This window comes from Pantherophis guttatus, chromosome 4, assembly GCF_059756535.1.
Source record: "Pantherophis guttatus breed Tessera chromosome 4, ASM5975653v1, whole genome shotgun sequence".
Taxonomy (NCBI): Eukaryota; Metazoa; Chordata; class Lepidosauria; order Squamata; family Colubridae; genus Pantherophis; species Pantherophis guttatus.
Genome location: NC_142066.1, coordinates 90,033,875 through 90,053,931, shown reverse-complemented (window position 1 = coordinate 90,053,931; position 20,057 = coordinate 90,033,875). Strand labels below are relative to the sequence as shown.

Here is a 20,057-nt window from a genome sequence, read left to right as displayed (position 1 = left end):
TTGCTAGTGGAATTCTACTTTTCTAGACAGTATTGCAAAATAACCTGTATTTTGTAAGCAGAATTATGAAAGATGGCATTTATTGTTACTAAAGTATTATCCTTTAAAAATCAGGTTTTCTACCTTTTTGTAGCTTTCTCAGCGTTCTTATGATAGAAAATGGGGACATATCCAGAGGTGGATGGTAGGCCAGGATTGCGTGTTTTGTGGTGCTTTTATCTTGGAAAACTAATCTGATTGTAGTGTTTATTTCCTAATATTTTAGTATATGAAATTTCATAAAAAAATAATGTGTCATGGTGAAAACTTTTAAAATGTATAAATATGCTTACATGAGAAATACATAAAACGAAGATTAATACAAATATGAGTATAGAAGAATCATCATAATTTGCCTAAATTTCCTGTTTAAATCTTAGAATTTTAAGGGCATATACCAGAGAAATGCATTGCCAAAATAATTATTTAGGGTTGTTGGATCATGTCCAATATTATATATATCATTTCAGTATGGGATAAATGGAGGAAATAATTTTACATTACCACACATCTGTCTTGTGTAAACTTAATTAAGACAAAATAAGCCTGATTTTCTGTGGCTACTCTTTATTTAGATAACATTTTGAAACATTACAGCAATTTCTCAGTATTATATATGTTAAATTATGTTGTATGTTAATTGAGCTTTCTAAGATATGAAAAACTCTGATACAAAGACTATAGTAAGTGGACACAACATCAAATGACCCAAATTAAGACATATTTTATGTGACCTAATAAATGGATCAGTGTGATTCCTTAACATAAGGTCATATATGAGTAATTATGTCATATGTTATAGATCCCTTTCACCTATATCCTTTGTAATTTCACGCTGAATTTTAATGATAAATGTACTTAATTTTTATCATCTTTTATTTTCATTTTTATGTTCAAAAGTAATACTCCTCAGAAGAGGAGTCACACATAGGTAGAATAAATATTCTAAATGATAAAGTATCTGATATTATAATTAATATACCATAAGATTATATTGGATATATTGTTTATGATGTAAATGATAATGGACTTCTAGTACTATTTTGTTTTTAGTTTTCTAATTTTATTGTGTCACAATTCTAACATAACTCTATTTTTCAGCCATCAGAATATATGTAAGAGTATTTTCTGACCATTTATATAGCAAGTACATGAGACAGCTGTAATCAGGGATAGGCAGATTGCAGCCTTCTGAGTCTATTGTGGTTATGATGACTGAAAAATGAAAACTTCTTAGTATTCTAAGTGGGAAACACATGTATAAGGTCTGAAATATTTCAGTTAAAAAAGAAACAACTCTCCCTTAGGTCATCTTAAAATCTACTTCTCCTATAGCAATGATGGCTAACCTTTTCCGGCCTGAGTGCTGAAAGTGTGCTTGAGAATATCTGCATGTACCCCCAAACCCCCAAAATGTAATGCATGCGTGCCCCCGCAGTGCTACACTCCCTGCATGCGTGTGAGACCTTGCAAGTGCCACTCCCTCCCCACATGCGCCTGAGGCCCCCCACACGCACCACACTTCCACACATGCGTGTGCACCCCCACACACGCACCACACTTCTGCATGCATGCACAGCCCCCCGCATGCGCCCTGCTCCGATGCATGCGCAGCAGAGACTTGGCGACCAGCTGGCCAGCTGTAGGCACGTGCATATGTCTGGTGGAATTGAACTGGGGCAATGGCTCGCATGCCCACGGAGATAAAGTAATGTAAACTGAAGCCTGTAATCCACATTTGTATGAAAACTATTTTCCATCATTTTAGTAATCTCTAAAATCTCTCATTTTAAAATATTTTCTTAGGAAAATTCTGAGAAGACTAGCCATTCATGTCAGTCCAGGTGGCAGCCAGACCTGGTTTGTACTAAAGCTAGATTTATTTTAAGCATAAATTCAGTCTTTATCTGTTTTTGATTTTCCTTTTTATGAAAGTTGCTTTATTATTATTATTATTTTTATTAGGGAGTTGGTGATTTGGTATCCTCTCAAAACATTGGTAGTCACAGGGTTAGTATTTAAAATTATTTCAATAAAAGTAATGTGGTGGTTTTTTTTTTACTAATATAGTTTAGAATTTGAGTATGCTATGAGATTATTGATATATTTGTATGCTAATTATTATGCAACACAGAATTGAATATAGAATGAAATTTTTGATCATTTCAAAGATAATTCTTTAAATAGAAGAATATAATTTCTTAGAATAAATGTTAATTTTTTTTAAGGACTTGTGGATTGAAATACATGATGTTATTTCTTGGTTAAGCTTAATATCTTCTGAATTCAAGATTTTGTCAGCATAGTAATTATCTTGCATGGTTTTTAAATCTGCATGGGTTATCTACTGAGCTGCAGTTTGAAGTGGAGGTGGAAAAACATTGCTTAAAGTTAGTTTTAGTTAACATTAATGTTCTGTAGTTAAAGGATATCAAAGAAATTAAGAGGAGAAGGGGATAAGTTAATGAAGTATTCTCATTTTTAATAATAAAAATATGAATTATTATAACTACACGGGGGCCGTTGCACTGTAATTCACATTTTACATTAAACATAATGTTATATGTTTGGTTTTGACTTAGAATATTGTATGAACTGATCATTGTGGCTTGTCAACTATAGCTTACAATTTAATATGTTTGAACCAATTACATTAATCAACAATCATGGGTATTCATACCATGGTTTGGCTGAATGTGCAAACTAGAGCTATGCTTAAAAAGAGGTGCTTTGCAAAATATATTAACATGAATAAAGTATCTGTATGCCTGTGAAAATACACTCTTCTGGGGCTTTATATACCCACAGAGACAGTACTGATATTCTGGAATACTTTTCAATACAACTGCAAAAGTTTTCACAAGGATCTATCTATGCAGAAAGGGTTCTTTACTTTAACATGCTTTGCAAATTACCTCTTTTAAATGCTTTGCATAGCCAAACTTAATAGTGAATTTGTGATCCTTTAATAAGAAAAGAAAAAACACTCTGGTCAAAAGGGTTCTCCATGAAAATATTCTATGAATTGGAAAGTGAATTGTAATTTTTAATTAAGAGTTTTTGGATAAATTAAAATAATATATTGCAGTGTGGATTTGATTTAAATCAAGTCGATTTAAATCACTATTTAAATCATGATTTAAATCATTAATAAAAAGGCTTGATTTAAATCAACTTGATTTAAATCATAATTTTTAAAGAGCAACTGTCATATCTGTCCTGCAGCAGCTCCTTCTTCTATTGACCTTCTGTTGACTCACCAACAGTCCCAATATTGCAGAATATTCAGCCTCATGCTATATAACTAAGCTCCATTTCATGCTGAATAAACTAAATTATTAATGTATCTTAAATAGAAAACTATCTTTAGATAGATTTTTACTCCAAAATCATTTTATTAAAATAAATTTGATAAAAAAAATTCCGATTTAAATAAAAAAATCCAATTTAAATTTAAAAAATCTGATTTTTAATTTTTTAAAAAAAAAATCATCAATTTTTATCCACCCTGGTATATTGTTTGTAGTAGGTGACAGAGGCAGTAATTCTGTATTCATTTTCTTATAATTAATTCCTTTTGAATATTGAAAGCTTCATTCTCAATAGATAAGTTTTCCAGATGTTGGAGTGCCTTATAATGGATTATGCTGTGAAGGGCTAGTGAGAATAGAAATTTTAAAAAAAGAAACTTTTCTGTATAAGATATAAAAGTGTATCCAAGGTATATTAATTTAAAGCAAGTTAGTTTTGATAATAACTCCTATAGGCAGGAAGATGGGGAACTTACTAGTAGTTGTAGCTGTCAAAAGCAAACACTGGAAACATCAAGATGTAAGGAATTTGATTATCTATATTCACATGTGGCTCTTAAACTCTCAGATACATGCTTTTAAAACAAAAAAACAAACCTGTTATTCAATTAAATCATTTCATAATTTCCAGCTAAAGGGATAAGGAGCTGCATATGTTCTCTACATTTACTCTACTCAGCAAATTAAGATATTATTCTTAGTTTCCTTTCATCCCACCTTGCATTTCACTTCTCTGGTCAGTCAGCTGGTTCAAATCCAGGCCACATTGAAAGTTTAGGAAATTTGTACAAGTCTAAATAGAGAAATCCAACAGCCGTTCTTCCTATTGTCCTTAGCTTCCGTTTGTCATCAGTTCTGTCTATCATCACAATCATCCTTCTATTGCAGCCACCCTTTCATCAGGGGAGTTTTTAAGTTAGCAGAATTTAAGTCTGAAAATACTCTTTCTCAGCTGATGAGCTTGTTTCAAGGAGCTAGGTATTTTCCTTTCACCACATAAACATTGAAGTAAACATTAATCTTATAATATTAATTTGTTTAAACTTCCAAAGAAAAGATTAATCTAGAAATGCATTGTGTTGGTGAATATGATGGGAATTAAAATGATGGGAATTGAAATCATGAGCATAACGTGTTAGGTTAATATAAAACTGCTATAAAAGTTTGTTTAGAACTAAAAGGAGTAAAATTTACCAGAATCATTTTGTTCTGTAATGATATCAATTTTTGAGGTTCATAATTTTTCATAACTTTGTTCTAAAGAGCCTTTCCTTGGATGTCAGTGGGTCCCACAGGAATAGACCAAGTAACTCCAGGAAAAGAGATCTAATGGTTTGTATTCCAGATCAGCATGATGTGATTTGATCATATAACATTTGTTATGCACTAATAATAATGATATATTTTAATAAAATTTTCATTGTGTGAACTGTGTGCACATGAGAGAGATAAAAACAATTTAAAATTATTGACTTTAAAACCAGTGGTTATTGCATGAGATACAGAGGTATTGATTAATCTAATTAAGTCAGTAAAAAAAGTGAGATGGAAATAGACATGAATTACATTTTTGTAATTATACAATTACAATTATACAACATTATACAATGTTGTCTTTGAAATATTATTGTCCATAAAATATCTGTAAAGTTGAATTATGTGCATATAATGTAAACTAAACATATGAAAATAAGTATTTGTATCTCTTTACCTACTTTGACTATTTCTAACAGATTGTAGGTGGTGACATCTCCTTCCTCAATCCTCCCTGCATTTGTGCGCATGTTCATGTGCAAACACACGCATACAGAGACATGCATCCCATACATTCTCTTCTGGCCTTGCTTCCCTTGCACAAATGTAAGCGCTCTGCATCTTCTTTCCCTGCCTTTCTGCAGCCAGACACATGTATATGCCCCATGCCCTTATTCCCGGGCCTCCAAGCATGCACACACAGACACAGACACAGACACAGACACACACACACACACTGCATCCCATGCTGTCCTTTGTGGGTCTCCTTGCACTTACAACCAGTCTATGCTCTCTTTTCCAGCCTTTCTGCACTCCATACACACATTTACCCATCAGCACCTTCCTACCTGAACACATAACACAGGCATGCACCATGGTTCCTCTTTCCCAAGCTTCCCTGTAATTGCATATACACACCCTACATACTCTTTTCCCACCTCCTTGGGCTGGCACAGGGATGCATCCCACACTCTCTTTCTGTCCTTCCCAGCACTCATACCCCAGCATCCTTCTTTCAGGCCTTTCTATGCTTGCATGAACTCCACACACTGCATCTCTTAACCCCATTACCACCTTCCTGGCCTCTCTCACCTTCCTGTAGCATTCTTGCACTTTTTCCCTGAGAGTTCCTCTGTTTCTTGCTTATATGTAATTTAAATTACAATAACACATTACAATGAACAGAAAAATTAAATTTCTAAATTACTTTGAAATATTTCAGAGTCATTCAGTCAGAATTGTTTCTTCAAAGCAGATCACCATTTCAGTTCATAAATCTGCATCAAAGAGTAATTTAATCAAGCTTTGTCAAATTGAAACAAAATTCAGATCTTCACAGAGCCCTAGAAAATCACCCAACACTTTTGTTCAGTTTTTAAAATCTTGATGTTAGCACTGCTTTCATCTGTGTTTGCTCTTCTGTGCAAATACATAATAAGTATATAACTCTTAAACAATATCTTCTGTTTTATAACACCTGGTCAAGGCAGTTGGTATTTCTGGAAGAAAAAGAATGATGCAGTTATTTTGTACATCGGGAATCACAAGTGTACTAGTAAACCTATCTTGATGAGAAAGTTTACATTTGACAGACTTCTAGCTAGACTTATACATATTCTCTTCCTTCGGATATATCTTCCCTACTTTGATGAGGATGCAGTTTTTTTGCTATGAGAAATTATAAAGTTCTGACTAGAATTGTTGTATTTCTGGATTAACTACCTTATGTTGTACATCCAATATGAAATTGTAGATGTATATTTTAATAGAATTCATTGCCAAATATAATGTGGGTTGGCAAGCTTTTCTGTATATTTATTTATTTATTGAATTTATATTGCTGCCTATTCGCCCATGGCGACTTAAGGCAGCTTACAGAATATAAAACTACATTTAAAACAATAAAAACTAACAAAATAATCAAATAAATTAATATAGTACAATATAACAAAATCACCCCCCACCTCCCACCTCCCCACCCCGGCGACAGCAGATTACACGAGCCATTTAATGGGCTCCATCCCGCTCTGGGTTCCCCAGGCCCGCTGGCAGAACCAGGTCTTCAGTGCCTTCTGGAAGAATATTAGAGTGGGGGCCATCCTAATCTCTGGGGGAATGATGTTCCAGAGAGAAGGAGCCACCATGGAGACGGCCCTTCTTCTGGGTTCCACCAGGTATATCTCCCTCGGGAATGGTTCCACCAGGTATATCTCCCTCGGGAATATCTCCCTCCCTGGGTTCCACCAGGTATATCTCCCTCAGGAATTCCACCAGGTATATCTCCCTGCCTCCTCACTCTGATGGGTCAGGTAGATGTGATTGGCAAGAGATGGTCCCTCAGATAACCTGGACCCATTTTATATGTTTTGTGTATATCTTCAAAACCAGTTGTACCAAGATTTTTCTAGGTATCATGAATTATCTTGATAAGCATCTATAGTTTCTGAAAACTTGCAATTTTAAATGTCACTATTAAATATTTGTCAGTATATTATTATTATTATTATTATTATTATTATTATTATTATTATTATTATTATTATTATTACTATTACTATTACTATTACTATTACTACTATTATTATTACATATTGCCCAAAGGAAAAAAAATACAACAATTCATTATGTTAATTGATTTGATCTTAATTGATTTTGCTTATAAATATTTTTTCAGATGGTCATGTTATAATTTAAAATTCTTTATATGGCTAATACTTACGTTGATAATTATTTATGTGGATGATAATTACAGAATGTTCATAATTGTAACTTTTATAATTTTTACAGAGCCATATTTACAGTGATTCTTATGGTGGGAAGAAGTTTTCTAGCTCTTGTAAAGATCTGTTGGTTAGTGTTCTCAATTGGGATTTGTTACAATATCTCTTAATATTTTTTACATAATGTATCCTATGTGTACTTTATTGTTTTTAACTTATCTCAGTGAAGGATACAATTAATTTAAAAAACTGGAATAATCTGTAAGTCATCATATAACCTAGGGCTGGGCAGTTTGGAACCAAAAAGGAAAAGAGTTGAATCAATGTAAACATGGCACCTAAAGAGACTACATAGAACTTATAGAAATATTAATAAATATGTATGATGCTAATGATATTGTCAACTCATAAAGCATTCCAGGCCTGCCTCTGGTTGCCATTAATTAGGGCATCTTTCGGAAACCTCACAGATACCATGCTGAATCCTGACCTAAAGCTTTTTAGAAGCCAGGCAGTTCCTATAAAATTAATGTACCTTTAAAGTTAGTGTTTTTCTCTTTCTCTAAAACCCATATTGGGTTGTAGCTACAACTTTAATTGTATTCAAAGATAAATGAATTGTACTAGATAGATGGGAAATTCCAGGACGTAAATTATTGGTCATAACTATTTAACCAGCCCAAGTGGGTGAAGCATATACCATGTTTCCCAGAAAATAAGACATAAGACATCCCCTGATATTAAGCCCAATCAGGCTTTTCAGCGCATGCGCTAAAATAAGCCCCCCTGAAAATACCCCCCCAAACTACTTAAATGGATGCGCAGCCGATCCCTGCCATTTTCTCTGGTTGCTTGCTGCGCAAACAACACAAGATGAGGAGGCAAGGCCAGAGGGATGGGAAAGGGAGGGGGGAATGCACCCCACATGCCTTTACCTAATGGCCGCTCCCACAATCCTAGCCACTGCACCTCTTCTGTCACACTGATGGCCACCACAAAAAGAGCGGTAGGCCCACTGATGTGCTTTGTGCCCCACTCCTTACCTACCACTGCCTCTGGCAAAAATGAGAGAGAGGGAGAAGAAAAAGAGAGAGAAACAGAAATGTGAGGGAGGGAGAGAGACAGAAAGGAACAAAAAGAAAGAAAAGAAAGAAAAGAGAGGGAGAGGAAAAAGAAACAAATGAGAGGGAGAATGGGGAGAGAAGAGAAAGAAAGAGAGAGGGAGATGGAGAGGAAAAAGAGAAACAGAAATGGGAGGGAGGGAGAGAGGAAGGAAAGGAAAGAAAGAAAGAGGAAAGAGAAAGAAAGAAAAAAGGAAGGGAGGGAGGGAGAGGAAAAAGAGAGAGAAACAAATGAGAGGGAGGGAGGGAGGGAGGGAGGGAGGGAGGGAAAGAGAGACCAATTTCCCACACACAGGGAAACCTCAATGCCAAATTCCCCCCTCCCAGGGTTTTGGATTAATGGATTTAATAATCTAAAATGACTTTTATTTTGACCCCCAGACAAGATGAGTTCAAAAAGAAAGAGCTACTCTGTGGAATTTAAGAAAGTAATCATGAAGGATTCTCAGGGCAAGAATCTGGCAGCTTTCTGCAAAGAGAAGATGTTGGATCTCCGTATGTCCCGAAAATGGAAAGTAGAGTACACTAATCTCAGTCAACAGGTACAGAAGGGAAATGGTAAGAAGCGCAAGTATGGATTAGGTCGGCAACCATTATTTCCTGAACTTGAAGACAGCATCTCTGAATGGATCACTGACAGGAGAGGAAAGGTTTGGTTGTACGCAGGGCTGATATTCAAGCATTTGCCCTTGCAATGGCACCACAGTTGGAAATTACCCGGAACAATTCAAAGTGTCTCAACACTGGCATGATAGCTTCCTTCAGTGACATGAACTGTCTCTGAGGCGATCCGCCTCGCTGTTCAAGCTGGAAGATGCCGAACCTGTGAAATGTGCACTTGCATTCAAGTTGTTTGTTGATGGCATTGACTTTTCCAAATACCAGCTCTACAACATGATCACCATGGATGAAACTGCAGTGTTTATAAGCCAAGAAGCTCAAACAACAATTGATCAGAGGGGCGCCACATTGATTTATATTCCCTCAACGGGATATGAAAGCGCATGTGTGATGTGCATATTGGCTATTCAGCTGGATGGAACCAAAGTCACACTGCTAATAATGAGCAAGGGCAAGAAGGAAAAAATTGAAAGGATTTCAGGGATTTACGTCCTTGAAACTGAAAAGGCCTGGTGCACCCAATGAGCTATCAGGAAGTGGGTGGAGCTAATGCTCCCACTTATTGTGCGAGGTGGCCAAAGAGGCATGGTAGTCTGGGATTCAGCCAGCACTCACTGTACCAAGGACATGAAAAAGTTTCTTGCCCAGCACAGGATTGATCAAATTATGATACCTGCAGGAATGACTGGCTATCTCCAGACACTGGACATCACTATTAACAAGCCGTTCAAGGACAATCTCCACATCCAAATAAATGAATACATTGAACACAGAATGGTAAGAAACCAGCGAGGGAATTTTGTGAAGCCTGGCCTGCCAGAGCTTGTGAATTGGATCAAGAATGCGTGGGACCAAATAAGTGACACCTGTGTTGTCCATGCAATACAAGCAGGCTACATGGACAGGAGGTACTCTTTTAAGGAGACTGCTATCGCTAAGCAAGAGCGATTGGGACCAATAGTTTTGAACAAAATGGACTCACAGACTGGAATTCAGGATGTGGACAGATTTGACGATGTTATAGAAGATGATGACATGACTATACTGGAATAAATTGTTGAATTTGACTAAATTGTTGAGTTTGACTAAATTGTTGAATTTGAATAACTTGTTGAGTTTGAATAAATTGTTGAATTTGAAAAAAATGGTGAATTTGAAAAAATTGATTGTTGTACCATACATGAGCATTGTAGTTTGTAGTTACATTGTAGCATTTGTAGTTACTGCAATGCTCTCTACATGGGGCTCCCCTTGAAAAGCACCCGGAGGTTCCAACTGGTCCAGAATGCAGCCGCGCGGGTGATTATGGGCGCAACTCGTGCCCACGTGACACCCCTCCTGCGCGAGCTACACTGGCTCCCAGTGGTCTTCCGGGTGCGATTCAAGGTGTTGGTTACTACCTTTAAAGCGCTCCATGGCATTGGACCTGGATACCTTCGAGACCGTCTTCTGCCACCAGTAGCCTCCCACCGGCCAGTTCGCTCTCACAGAGAGGGTCTCCTTAGGGTGCCATCAGCCAAATTATGTCGGCTGGCGACACCCAGGGGGAGGGCCTTCTCTGTGGGAGCCCCTGCCCTTTGGAATGAACTGCCCCCAGAAATTCGTAAAATCTCTGATCTCCGTGTATTTCGCTGTGCCCTCAAAACCATGTTGTTCCGCCAGGCTGGGCTATCAATGTAAAGATTTTAATTGGTTTTAAATGGGATTTTAAATTTGGGGTTTTATAAATTGGGCCTATTATTTAATAATTTTAATTATTTTTAAATTTTGTCTGTCTTTGTGTTTTTAAATAGGCTGTACACCGCCCTGAGTCCTTCGGGAGAAGGGCGGTATAGAAAATAAATAAATAATAAATAAATAATAAATAAATAAATAAATAATAAATAAATAAATAAATAGATAAATAAATAGATAGATAGATAGATAGATAGATAGATAGATAGATAGATAGATAGATAGATAGTTTCCCTGTGTGTGAGAAATGGCTCTCTTTCCCTCCCTCCATCCCACCCTCTCATTTCTGTTTATTCCAACAGACTTTTTTATTCCAACAGGCTGGCCTGGCCTAACTTCCTTTTAATTGTTAATTTTAATTGGTTTTTTTTTTTAAAAAAAACAGGTGTTTTAATCAGTATGGGCCAAATTTATTTAATGTGCTTTAAATTGTTTTTTTAAATTTTATATTATATGTGTTTTATCTTTGGCTGTTCACCGCCCTGAGTCCTTTGGGAGTAGGGCGGTATATAAATCCAAACTAAACTAAACTAAACTAAACTAAAACTGTTTTTCTCTTTTTCCTCTCTCTTTCTCTCTTTTCTTTTCTTTCCTTTCTCTCTCCCCATTCTCTCTCTCATTTCTGTTTCTCTCTTTCCCTCTCTTTTCTTTTTTCTTTTATTTCTTTCTCTTTTCTTTCTCTCTCACCATTCGCTCTCATTTCTGTTTCTCTTTTTCCTCTCCCTCTCTCTTCTTTTCTTTCTCTCTCTCCCTATTCCCCATCTCATTTCTGTTTCTTTCTTTTCTTCTCCCTCTCCCTCCCTCTTTCTTTTCTTTCCTTACTCCCCATTCTCATTTATGTTTCTCTCTTTTTTCCCCTCTCTTTTCCCTCTCTTTTCTTTCTTTTCTCTCTCCCCATCCTCTCTCTCATTTCTGTTTCTCTCTCTTTTTCCTCTCCCTTCCTCTCTTTCCTTTCTCTCTCCCCATTCTCCCTCTCTTTTGTTTTGACTCTAACAAAGACTCATCTCTTTGCGCTGTGCCGCAATCCAGCAACTGGGGCAACCAAAGGTGGGAATCTCCCCAGCATTCCTGGTGCTTGCCCGCCTCCCATCCATCCATCCCCTTTGCCTGCAAACTCCTGCCCTGCTCCCGCCTCTTTGTCAGGCGACCGCCAGCAGCCCCAGATGCCACATTGCCACCCAGCAACCGGGGCAACCAAAGGTGGGAATCTTCCATGCGTCTTGCTTCTCCCCTGTCTCACCTGCTACCCCTGTTGATAAAGAGCCAGGAGCTGTGGAAAAGGGAGCCAGATGGGTGCAGGCTTTGGGCCCATGCCGAAGATTCCCACCTTTGGTTGCCCTGGTTGGTGGGTGGCGCAGCGTCTGGGGTTGCCGAGGGTTACCCGACAGAGAGGCGGGAGCGGGGCGGGAGTTTCCAGGTGAGGGGGATGGATGGGAGGCAGGCGAGCACCAAGAACGCCAGGGAGATTCCACCTTTGGTTCCTCCGGTTGCTGGGCAGTGGCGCGGTGCAAAGAGATGAGCCTTTGTGAATCTTTGGACTCAGCAAGGCTTGTTGTGCCATTGCATGCACGAATGTCAGCACTGCCACAAGGTTCGACATAACAGCGCAGCTGCGAGTGTTATGACATCAGCTGTGCTGGTATGATGAAGTTCACAGCAGTACTGTAATTCATGTGTGCAGTGGCAGAACAAGCCTTGCAGAGTCCTGCTCCAAGAGGTGGCGGTGGTGGCGGGACATGTCAGGGCAGTGCTGGCCAGCTGCCGGCGCAAAGAACAGGAAGGCAATGGCGATGGGGCATCTAGTCCCACACTCACCGCCTCCTGCACCTCCAAAATAATAAGCCCCCCCCAAAAAATAAGGCCAAAAAAAATATAAGACAGGGCCTTATTTTGGGGAAAACATGGTAGAGTCCACAAGGTAAACATATCTAGAGCTCCAAATCCTCTTTTAAGAAAGATGAAAGTAGGAAAACTCTCAAGCAATGTGCTACTTCAGATGAAATATGATTCTATCCTAGTTCTCAAGTTGGAAACCATATATCCACAGGTTTTCTGGTTACTAATTCTCTTCCAACTCATTAATGTCCAGTCCTATGTTTAGTAATAGTTGTTATTTTATTTATTATATGCTTGTCTCCTTTAGTCTATAATTTTAGTTTTAATATTAAGAACTTATATAGAATTTAGTGCTAACACAATAGCAATAGCACTTAGACTTATATATTGCTTCACAGTGCTTTACAGCCTCTCTAAGTGGTTTACAGAGTCAGCATTTTACCAATCTTGGAAGGATGGAAGTCTGAGTCAACCTTGAGCCACTCAGGATCAAACTCTTGGAGAGAGCAGTGAGTTAGTCTGCAGTACTGCATTCTAACTGCTGCACCACCATTGCTCTTTTAATAGTTAGCAAACCTAACTTTTAGTTGTCTTTTATCACTTATAAATTTCAATGGAGCTATTGAAATAGATGTAATTTTCCCTGTTTGAATTTTATGTTTGTCTATAAAAGACACACTGTTAGGAAAATTAAAATGTGAAACCATTATTGGTCCTGGTAAAATTTTGACTTCTCCATTCCAGTTTTGTTGCCTTGTTTCTAGTATGTGATTGCTCCTGTTTTTCTGAAAAGTTTTAAACTGTTGAAGTTGAATTATGAAAATAAATGTTGCTTCTCACTGTATATTTAAATGATCATAGAAATTTTCTTTATTAAGCCTCTCAGTAGTAAATGTTTGACATTCCACCAGAGAACAGTTCATATAAGGTGAAATATTTGACCAGGATATATCTGTTATAACCTTAGTGAATTATTGCAACAAAGCTTAAATACCCCGATATTTTAAAAAACATTAGTGAATAATTTCAGAACTTTTAAGTTTGTCAAATTTTGTTTGCATATGGTAATTGATTAAATAGAAAGATGAAATTAGTATTAATTTTCTCAACTCTTCCAGCTACAAAAGTAAATTTAATTTATTACATTGTGAAGTGAGCATATATGGTATATTTGTCACAGTTTCAGGATACTGTATAAGGGAAGTATCTTGTTTAGTGGACATATAACCAAATAATCTTGTCACGTATATAAAAAAGTAGACAGAAAGTTTGAGCTTTTATATGAAAACATTACATTTCCATGCAATACAATGCCTTCAACTGAATGAACTGAAATTGTTTACTGTACTAAAGCACTTTGGAGCTTTGTAATATATTTTGAATACTAAAGGCAATATTATTTGCAGCCCTTTATGAGTTTGTGTTTGAGTATCTTTTATACTCTTGTCATTTTTTTAAAACAGAGTGGATTTTATCACGACCAGCGAAATTACAGCAGTCTTAGACATAGCAAAGTACTTCCTTCTTATCAGCCTCGGGTTTGTTTGTTATTTTTGTATGAATTATTTTGCTGAATAGGTTTTTTTCTTCAGTAAAGCATAACAGCATGAGAATTATAATAAAAGCTTTGCTTCATTTGAATGTCATTTGAATTAACAATTGGTCAAGGATCCAGTGAAGGGTTTTTTGATCCTGTATTAGTTGATGCAGCATGAATCAAGTTAGAATTAGAAGTAGAGCTAGGTTTAGGAATTTAGATTTCTTTTCACTTTTTGTCTTGCAACTTCCTAATTTAAATTTGCCATTATGTTAACAATAAACCTAACACATTTTAATATTATATGCAATTATTCTAAAAAGGGTTGTTCTAAAAGATAGGGCCAGTATAGACTTATAGATGGCGTTTTTTAAATTAAATATCTAATGGAATGTTTAACCTATTATTGCCAGCTTTGAACTGTGTATGCACTCTTTCTGTTCTATCGTTTGATGACAATACTCTCACACTGTTCCTTATCTGCATGTTTGATGAACAATGTGCATCATTTATACAGCAATTCAGTACAATTCAATGCCTTATTCTTTTCACAGTCATCATCTCTATACAATGAACCTCTGGCAACCACTAAGAATTACAGGGTTAGTAAAATGTAACATGATAGATAATGTTTAGGTATTGTAATATTTATGTATACTGAAATCTAAAAAAGTACTCTGTTCTATAGGCTTCTCCAGATGTAAACACTGGTTTGATAAGAAGTACCAGTTTGGTTCGTATGTAGATCTGCATGGTGACTTTAGCCTGCTTTCTGAGCATACTGTTCCCTGACAGCATTGTGTATCATTATTTTGTAAATATTTAGCTTAAGTTTGAAAAAAATATAAGAATGGAGAATATCAGGAAACTATCTTGAGAAGAAACAAAGTGTATGTAAACTGTGGGCTCTTAAATCTGTAGAGATTTTCTTAAACAAATACATAATAACTGCAGTGATTAACAACTTAGTCAAGAAATATAATTTAAATGGAAATAAAACTTTGAGACTCACTCAAAAACTCAAAAACAGAATTTTTGGGCTCAATTGTGATTATAAATTGAGGACTATCTGTAATCTGTCTGCATGCTGGTAATGCATATAAAAAGAAACTAAAAGTTTACTCTTTTTCTGTTTTTATAAAATCTGAGGTACTTATATCATTCCCTCTACCCAATCAATATGTCTGTTTACCTGTTTAAATTGCCCTTCCCCCTTTCCATTTCACTGTTCTCCAGCTAAATGAAATAAGACACATTACGTTGTTTAGCTGTTCGTCCACCTTATATCAGAAAATATTTAGAGCTTTACTCTGTACTTTTATATAACAACAAACACCATTTTCTCTGTTCTCTAGGCATCATTATATGATGATGGATTGTATAAATGTTACAGTAATCGTCCTGTAAGTCTATAGGAATTTCATTTTATATGTTTGGCATGTGTATGTCAAAATAAACAGCTAAAAAAGTATTTCACAATATTTGTTTTTTAGCCTTCAGAATATAGTTATTACTCTTCAAGAGCAAGTTCAGCCCGAAGTAGTCCAGTGGTGAGATATCTCTGCATGTCATAAAGACTTCTATTTTTATGGATAACTCTGATATTAAATAGATAAAGATTACCAATTTGCATTATTGATAATGTAAATGTAGAGTTGTTGGTTGTCATTCTGGGAATCTCCACTTTTTCAATTGTGTATTTTGAAAGAAGAATATTAATTATTCTTAGCAAGAAATGTAAACTATAGTTGAAAGAATATAATACTCTAAAATCAGTTTTAAAATTTTATATTTAAAAATATGGACATTTTGCATGTTTATCTTATTGTATTTGTTCTGTAGCTAATGGTAAGCAGAGAGAGTACTTAAGGTTTTCAGTTAAAGCAGGGGTCACCAACCTTTCAGACCTCAGTGACCACTAAATTCATAATTTAAATCCTGCGGACGACTAATATGATCTGCCTAATGACCAGCTGGGTGGGCGTGGCTAAGTGGTCATGTGACTGGGTGGGCATAGCCAACTCCTCACGTCCCCACCCGGGCTCCTTAGTGCCTCAACAGGAAGCAATTGTTGGAGCTAAGCAGCCACCATGTGAAAGAGTTGGCAAAACAGCTCAGTTCAGATTGCATCTGACTGAGAAGGCAGCTCAGCAGAAGCACCTCATTGAGAACTACGAGCATAGGCTTTCCAAGCAGAGGGAAGACCTGTGGGAGTGCAAGGCCAGGTACCGGCGCCTGGAAGCTCAGCGGGTTGAGATGGTCAGCGAGTTCCAGGCCATGAGGCAGTCCCACTGGAACAAGGTCCTCCGGCTCTTCACCACCAGTGGCACTTCCCTCCAGCCTTTGCCAAAGCCCCGCATCAGGAGGCTGAAGCAGACCCCAAGTCTGTCCCCCTCCAACCCATACAAAAAGACCCCGAAGGGGGAGACTCTCTGCAGCAACACAAACATTCATTGCACATATCTGTCCCAGGGGCTGTAGTTTGAGGATCCCTGATTTAGTGCAATATAAAAAATGCAAATAATTTTTCTGTGGACCACCAAAATTTTCTCACGGACCACCAGTGGTCCATGGACCACCAGTTGGTGACCACTGAGTTAAAGCTTCCTTTCATATTCACCTTCTAATTTTATATGCCTATCGTATCAGGAACTGAGGTAATACAACTTCCAAGAGTACTCCATTTGATAAAAGCTCAGTTTTACTATTGCAAATTAACACTATGGATATAATTTGATCCTATGATAACAGATAGCTTTCTTTACCCAGGGTCAGAATGGGTAAACTTTGATGATCAAGGATTACATTTCATGTTTTCAGAGGGAGGAAAGTTGTGAACAATGTTGCCAAGATTGCATGTATTTGTTTAGGATGTGGAGTCTGCAAAAATAGATTCAGGGATCCAAAATTGTCCATCTCTCCATATAATATAATAGAGACCTATTTTTTTTTCTTTTCCTTCAGTTGGATGCAGGCTTTACGCTACTAGGTATTAGGAATGAAAGAGCTGAGAGGTTTTGTATTCTACCTAGCCAGGCAAAGTTGAAATATATACCAAATGGGTCTAGAACTTTTAGTCTCTGACTTTTCATTCTCCTCGGGCGTTTCTCCTCAGGCAATTCTCCCCCGACTTATCTCCTCAGCTGGCACGCCTCAAGTCATTTGCCTTGGGGAATGGGCCACCAGCATCTTTGCCCCAGACCCTTCGACACAGCCCATTCGCAGACCTAGGTGTTCCGCCCTCTGTGACAGTTAGCCCCCAACCAATTGGCTAGAGGGGGTGTAATAGAAATCCAGCGAAAGGAGAGAAGTGTAAAAGAATTTGCCAAAATGCCTGCCTTCCTTCCTTCCTCTCTCCCCCCCCTCCAAATACAGGGAGGAACAGTTGGTTTACTCGGAAGTAAGTCTCACTAAATTCAATGCTAGGATTTAAATCCAGTGAAAGGAGAGAGGTGTAAAAGAATTTGCCAAAATGCCTTCCTTCCTTCCTTCTTCCCTCTCTTCTCTCCCCCCCCTCCCCCACAACCAGTACAGGGACACTGTTACTGAGTGAGCTAAAAGCCTTCTTCCCTCCCTCCCTCCCTCCCTCCCTCCCTCCCTTCAACCAGTTAGTTAACCAAATCTGGAAGGGTCCAATAGAAGAAAATTCTTCCTTCCTTCCTTCCTTCCTTCCTTCCTTCCTTCCTTCCTTCCTTCCTTCCTTCCTTCCTTCCTTCCTTCCTTCCCCCACCCACCATAACAGCATAACATGGCAACTAGCCATGTTTGAGGCTCCTCTAGAGGGGTGGAGCTTAGCAAAGTGTGTGTGTATGTGTGTGTGTGAAAAAGGAAAGGAAGGCAGGTGCAGAGATAAAAGGCCATTTCACTCTATCACACTCCAGAGAGCAGTTGGTTCCTTTTCTGAACTGGAGACCAGGCTATTGGGGGCAGGGGGGGAAATAAAATTAAAGAAAGAAAGATGGATATTGTTTTGGGGAACTCCACCCTCTAGAGGAACCTCAAACGTGGCTAGTTGCCATGTTAGGGTGGGTGGGTGGAAGAAGGAAGGAAGGAAGGAAGGAAAATTCTCTTCTATTGGACCCTTCCAGATTTGGTTAACTAATTGGTTGAAGGAAGGGAGATAGGGAGGGAGGAAGGCTTTCAGTCCGCTTAGTAACAGTGTCCCTGTATTGGTTGGTGGTGGGGGAGAGAGGGAGAAAGGAAGGAAGTCAGGCATTTTGGCAAATTCTTTACACCTCTCTCCTTTAGCTGGATTTCTATTACACCCCCTCTAGCCAATTGGTTGGGGGCTAACTGTCATAGAGGGCGGAACACCCAGGACGAACCGTCTTTCTGTGAATGGGCCGTGCCGAAGGTTCTGGGATGAAGAGGCCGGTGTCCCATTCCCCAGGGCAAATGACTGGAGGCATGCCAGCTGAGGAGATAAATTGGGGGAGAATTGCCCGAGGAAAAAAGCCCGAGGAAAATGAAAAGTCAGAGACTAAAAGTCCCATTCCGTACCAAATCGATTGTTGATTATTTGCAATGTCACATAGAGTTGCCAAGTTAGAAAAAATAGCTTGAATATAACTAAGGAACAAATTTGAAAATGGGACTATGTAGACAGTTTAATGAGTTTAATTAAGCCAACTATATCTTCAAATTAGACAATTATTTTGCATAAATACTAGTTTGAAACATTGTTAAGTCAGTGAAGTTACAGGTTATCTTGACTCTGTGAAATCTACCTCTCTCACACCAGAATCCAGCATAACAAAGGTACTTCTTCACCATATTGCATTGGTTTATTTATTATCCAGTTAAGTCCTTAATATTGTAGAAAGTTCTTAATATTGATTTAGATAAATATGCATTGTATATAATAATAACCTAGTTAATTATTTATTTCCAACTCTTGTAGTTTACAGATGATGAATCAAGCAACATTGCATCCTCTGACCATTCTGTACAAAGTCGCAGGGATAGTGTGGTGAGCAATGTTGCATGATTGATATAGATCTGCTGTGTTCTAATTTCATCAATTCATAACCTGTGAAATTTTTACAGATCCTAATCTTGATATGTATAATAAATATTCCTATTTATATTAGATATACTCATTAAAAGTATTTCAGTTTATCACCTCTCAAAGTAGAATTGCACTATTTTAAAAATACTCTTATTTCTTACCCTTAACATGTTTATTAAATTATCTTCCAGTTTATGTCCTAACTTAATGTAGACGATGTAATTATTTTGTGTGTAAAATGAGAACAATTAATTGCACATATATAATAAATGTATGTGCATAAATATATTAATATATAGTCTTTGCATCTGAAAGGATAGAACAGGTCCTTTTCCATTAAAGGAAATGGATTCTTGGTTCCTTTAGAATTAACAATTATACTGTTATAACTATAGTATTTTCAAATACTAAAAAAATCTTCCTTCTCATATTAAAGTATAAGAAATCGTATCCAAATTCATTTATATAGATTATGCATTAATCTAAACAACAATGTTCATAATATTTAATTTGCAATACAATTTAGATTTATTATCCAATAAACTAATAAATTTAAAATAGACCTTAGAAGGAAGCTGCTTAAAAACCCTCAGTGTTAGATAAACTCACTGTAGTCCAATTCCAAATCTAATAATGATTACAAAGATATTCTACACCTTACTAAATTGACTACCGTATTTTTCGGAGGTTAAGACGCACCGGAGTATAAGACGCACCTAAATTTTTTGGTGTTTTTTTTTAAAAAAATATTTTTTTTATTTTTTAGACAAACACACATACAAACATACAATATATTTTCTTTGAACAGAGTATTTGGCTGGTTCACAAATTTAAAGTGTTTAGTGATTTCAATTAAATTTACAATTTCTATATTTC

The 20,057-nt window shown here is 37.1% G+C and overlaps 1 protein-coding gene across 32 annotated transcripts in view; it reads left to right on the top strand.

Moving 5' to 3' along the window:
* Positions 1-20,057, top strand: part of LRRFIP2 (LRR binding FLII interacting protein 2) — a 154,063-nt gene that overhangs the window by 49,707 nt on the left and 84,299 nt on the right. For 10 of the 32 annotated variants that reach the window (XM_087892493.1, XM_087892491.1, XM_087892487.1 and 7 more), the window contains 10 exons: positions 134-184; positions 1,846-1,899; positions 2,005-2,049; positions 4,614-4,682; positions 14,100-14,174; positions 14,728-14,775; positions 14,862-14,906; positions 15,529-15,576; positions 15,667-15,723; positions 19,074-19,142. The exons of 4 other annotated variants lie outside the window; for them this stretch is intronic. In XM_087892493.1, coding sequence (XP_087748619.1) covers positions 134-184; positions 1,846-1,899; positions 2,005-2,049; positions 4,614-4,682; positions 14,100-14,174; positions 14,728-14,775; positions 14,862-14,906; positions 15,529-15,576; positions 15,667-15,723; positions 19,074-19,142 — 561 coding nt within the window. The remainder of the gene's footprint in view (positions 1-133; positions 185-1,845; positions 1,900-2,004; positions 2,050-4,613; positions 4,683-14,099; positions 14,175-14,727; positions 14,776-14,861; positions 14,907-15,528; positions 15,577-15,666; positions 15,724-19,073; positions 19,143-20,057) is intronic. 18 more of the 32 variants (XM_087892489.1, XM_087892483.1, XM_087892474.1 and 15 more) reach the window with 15 other exon arrangements.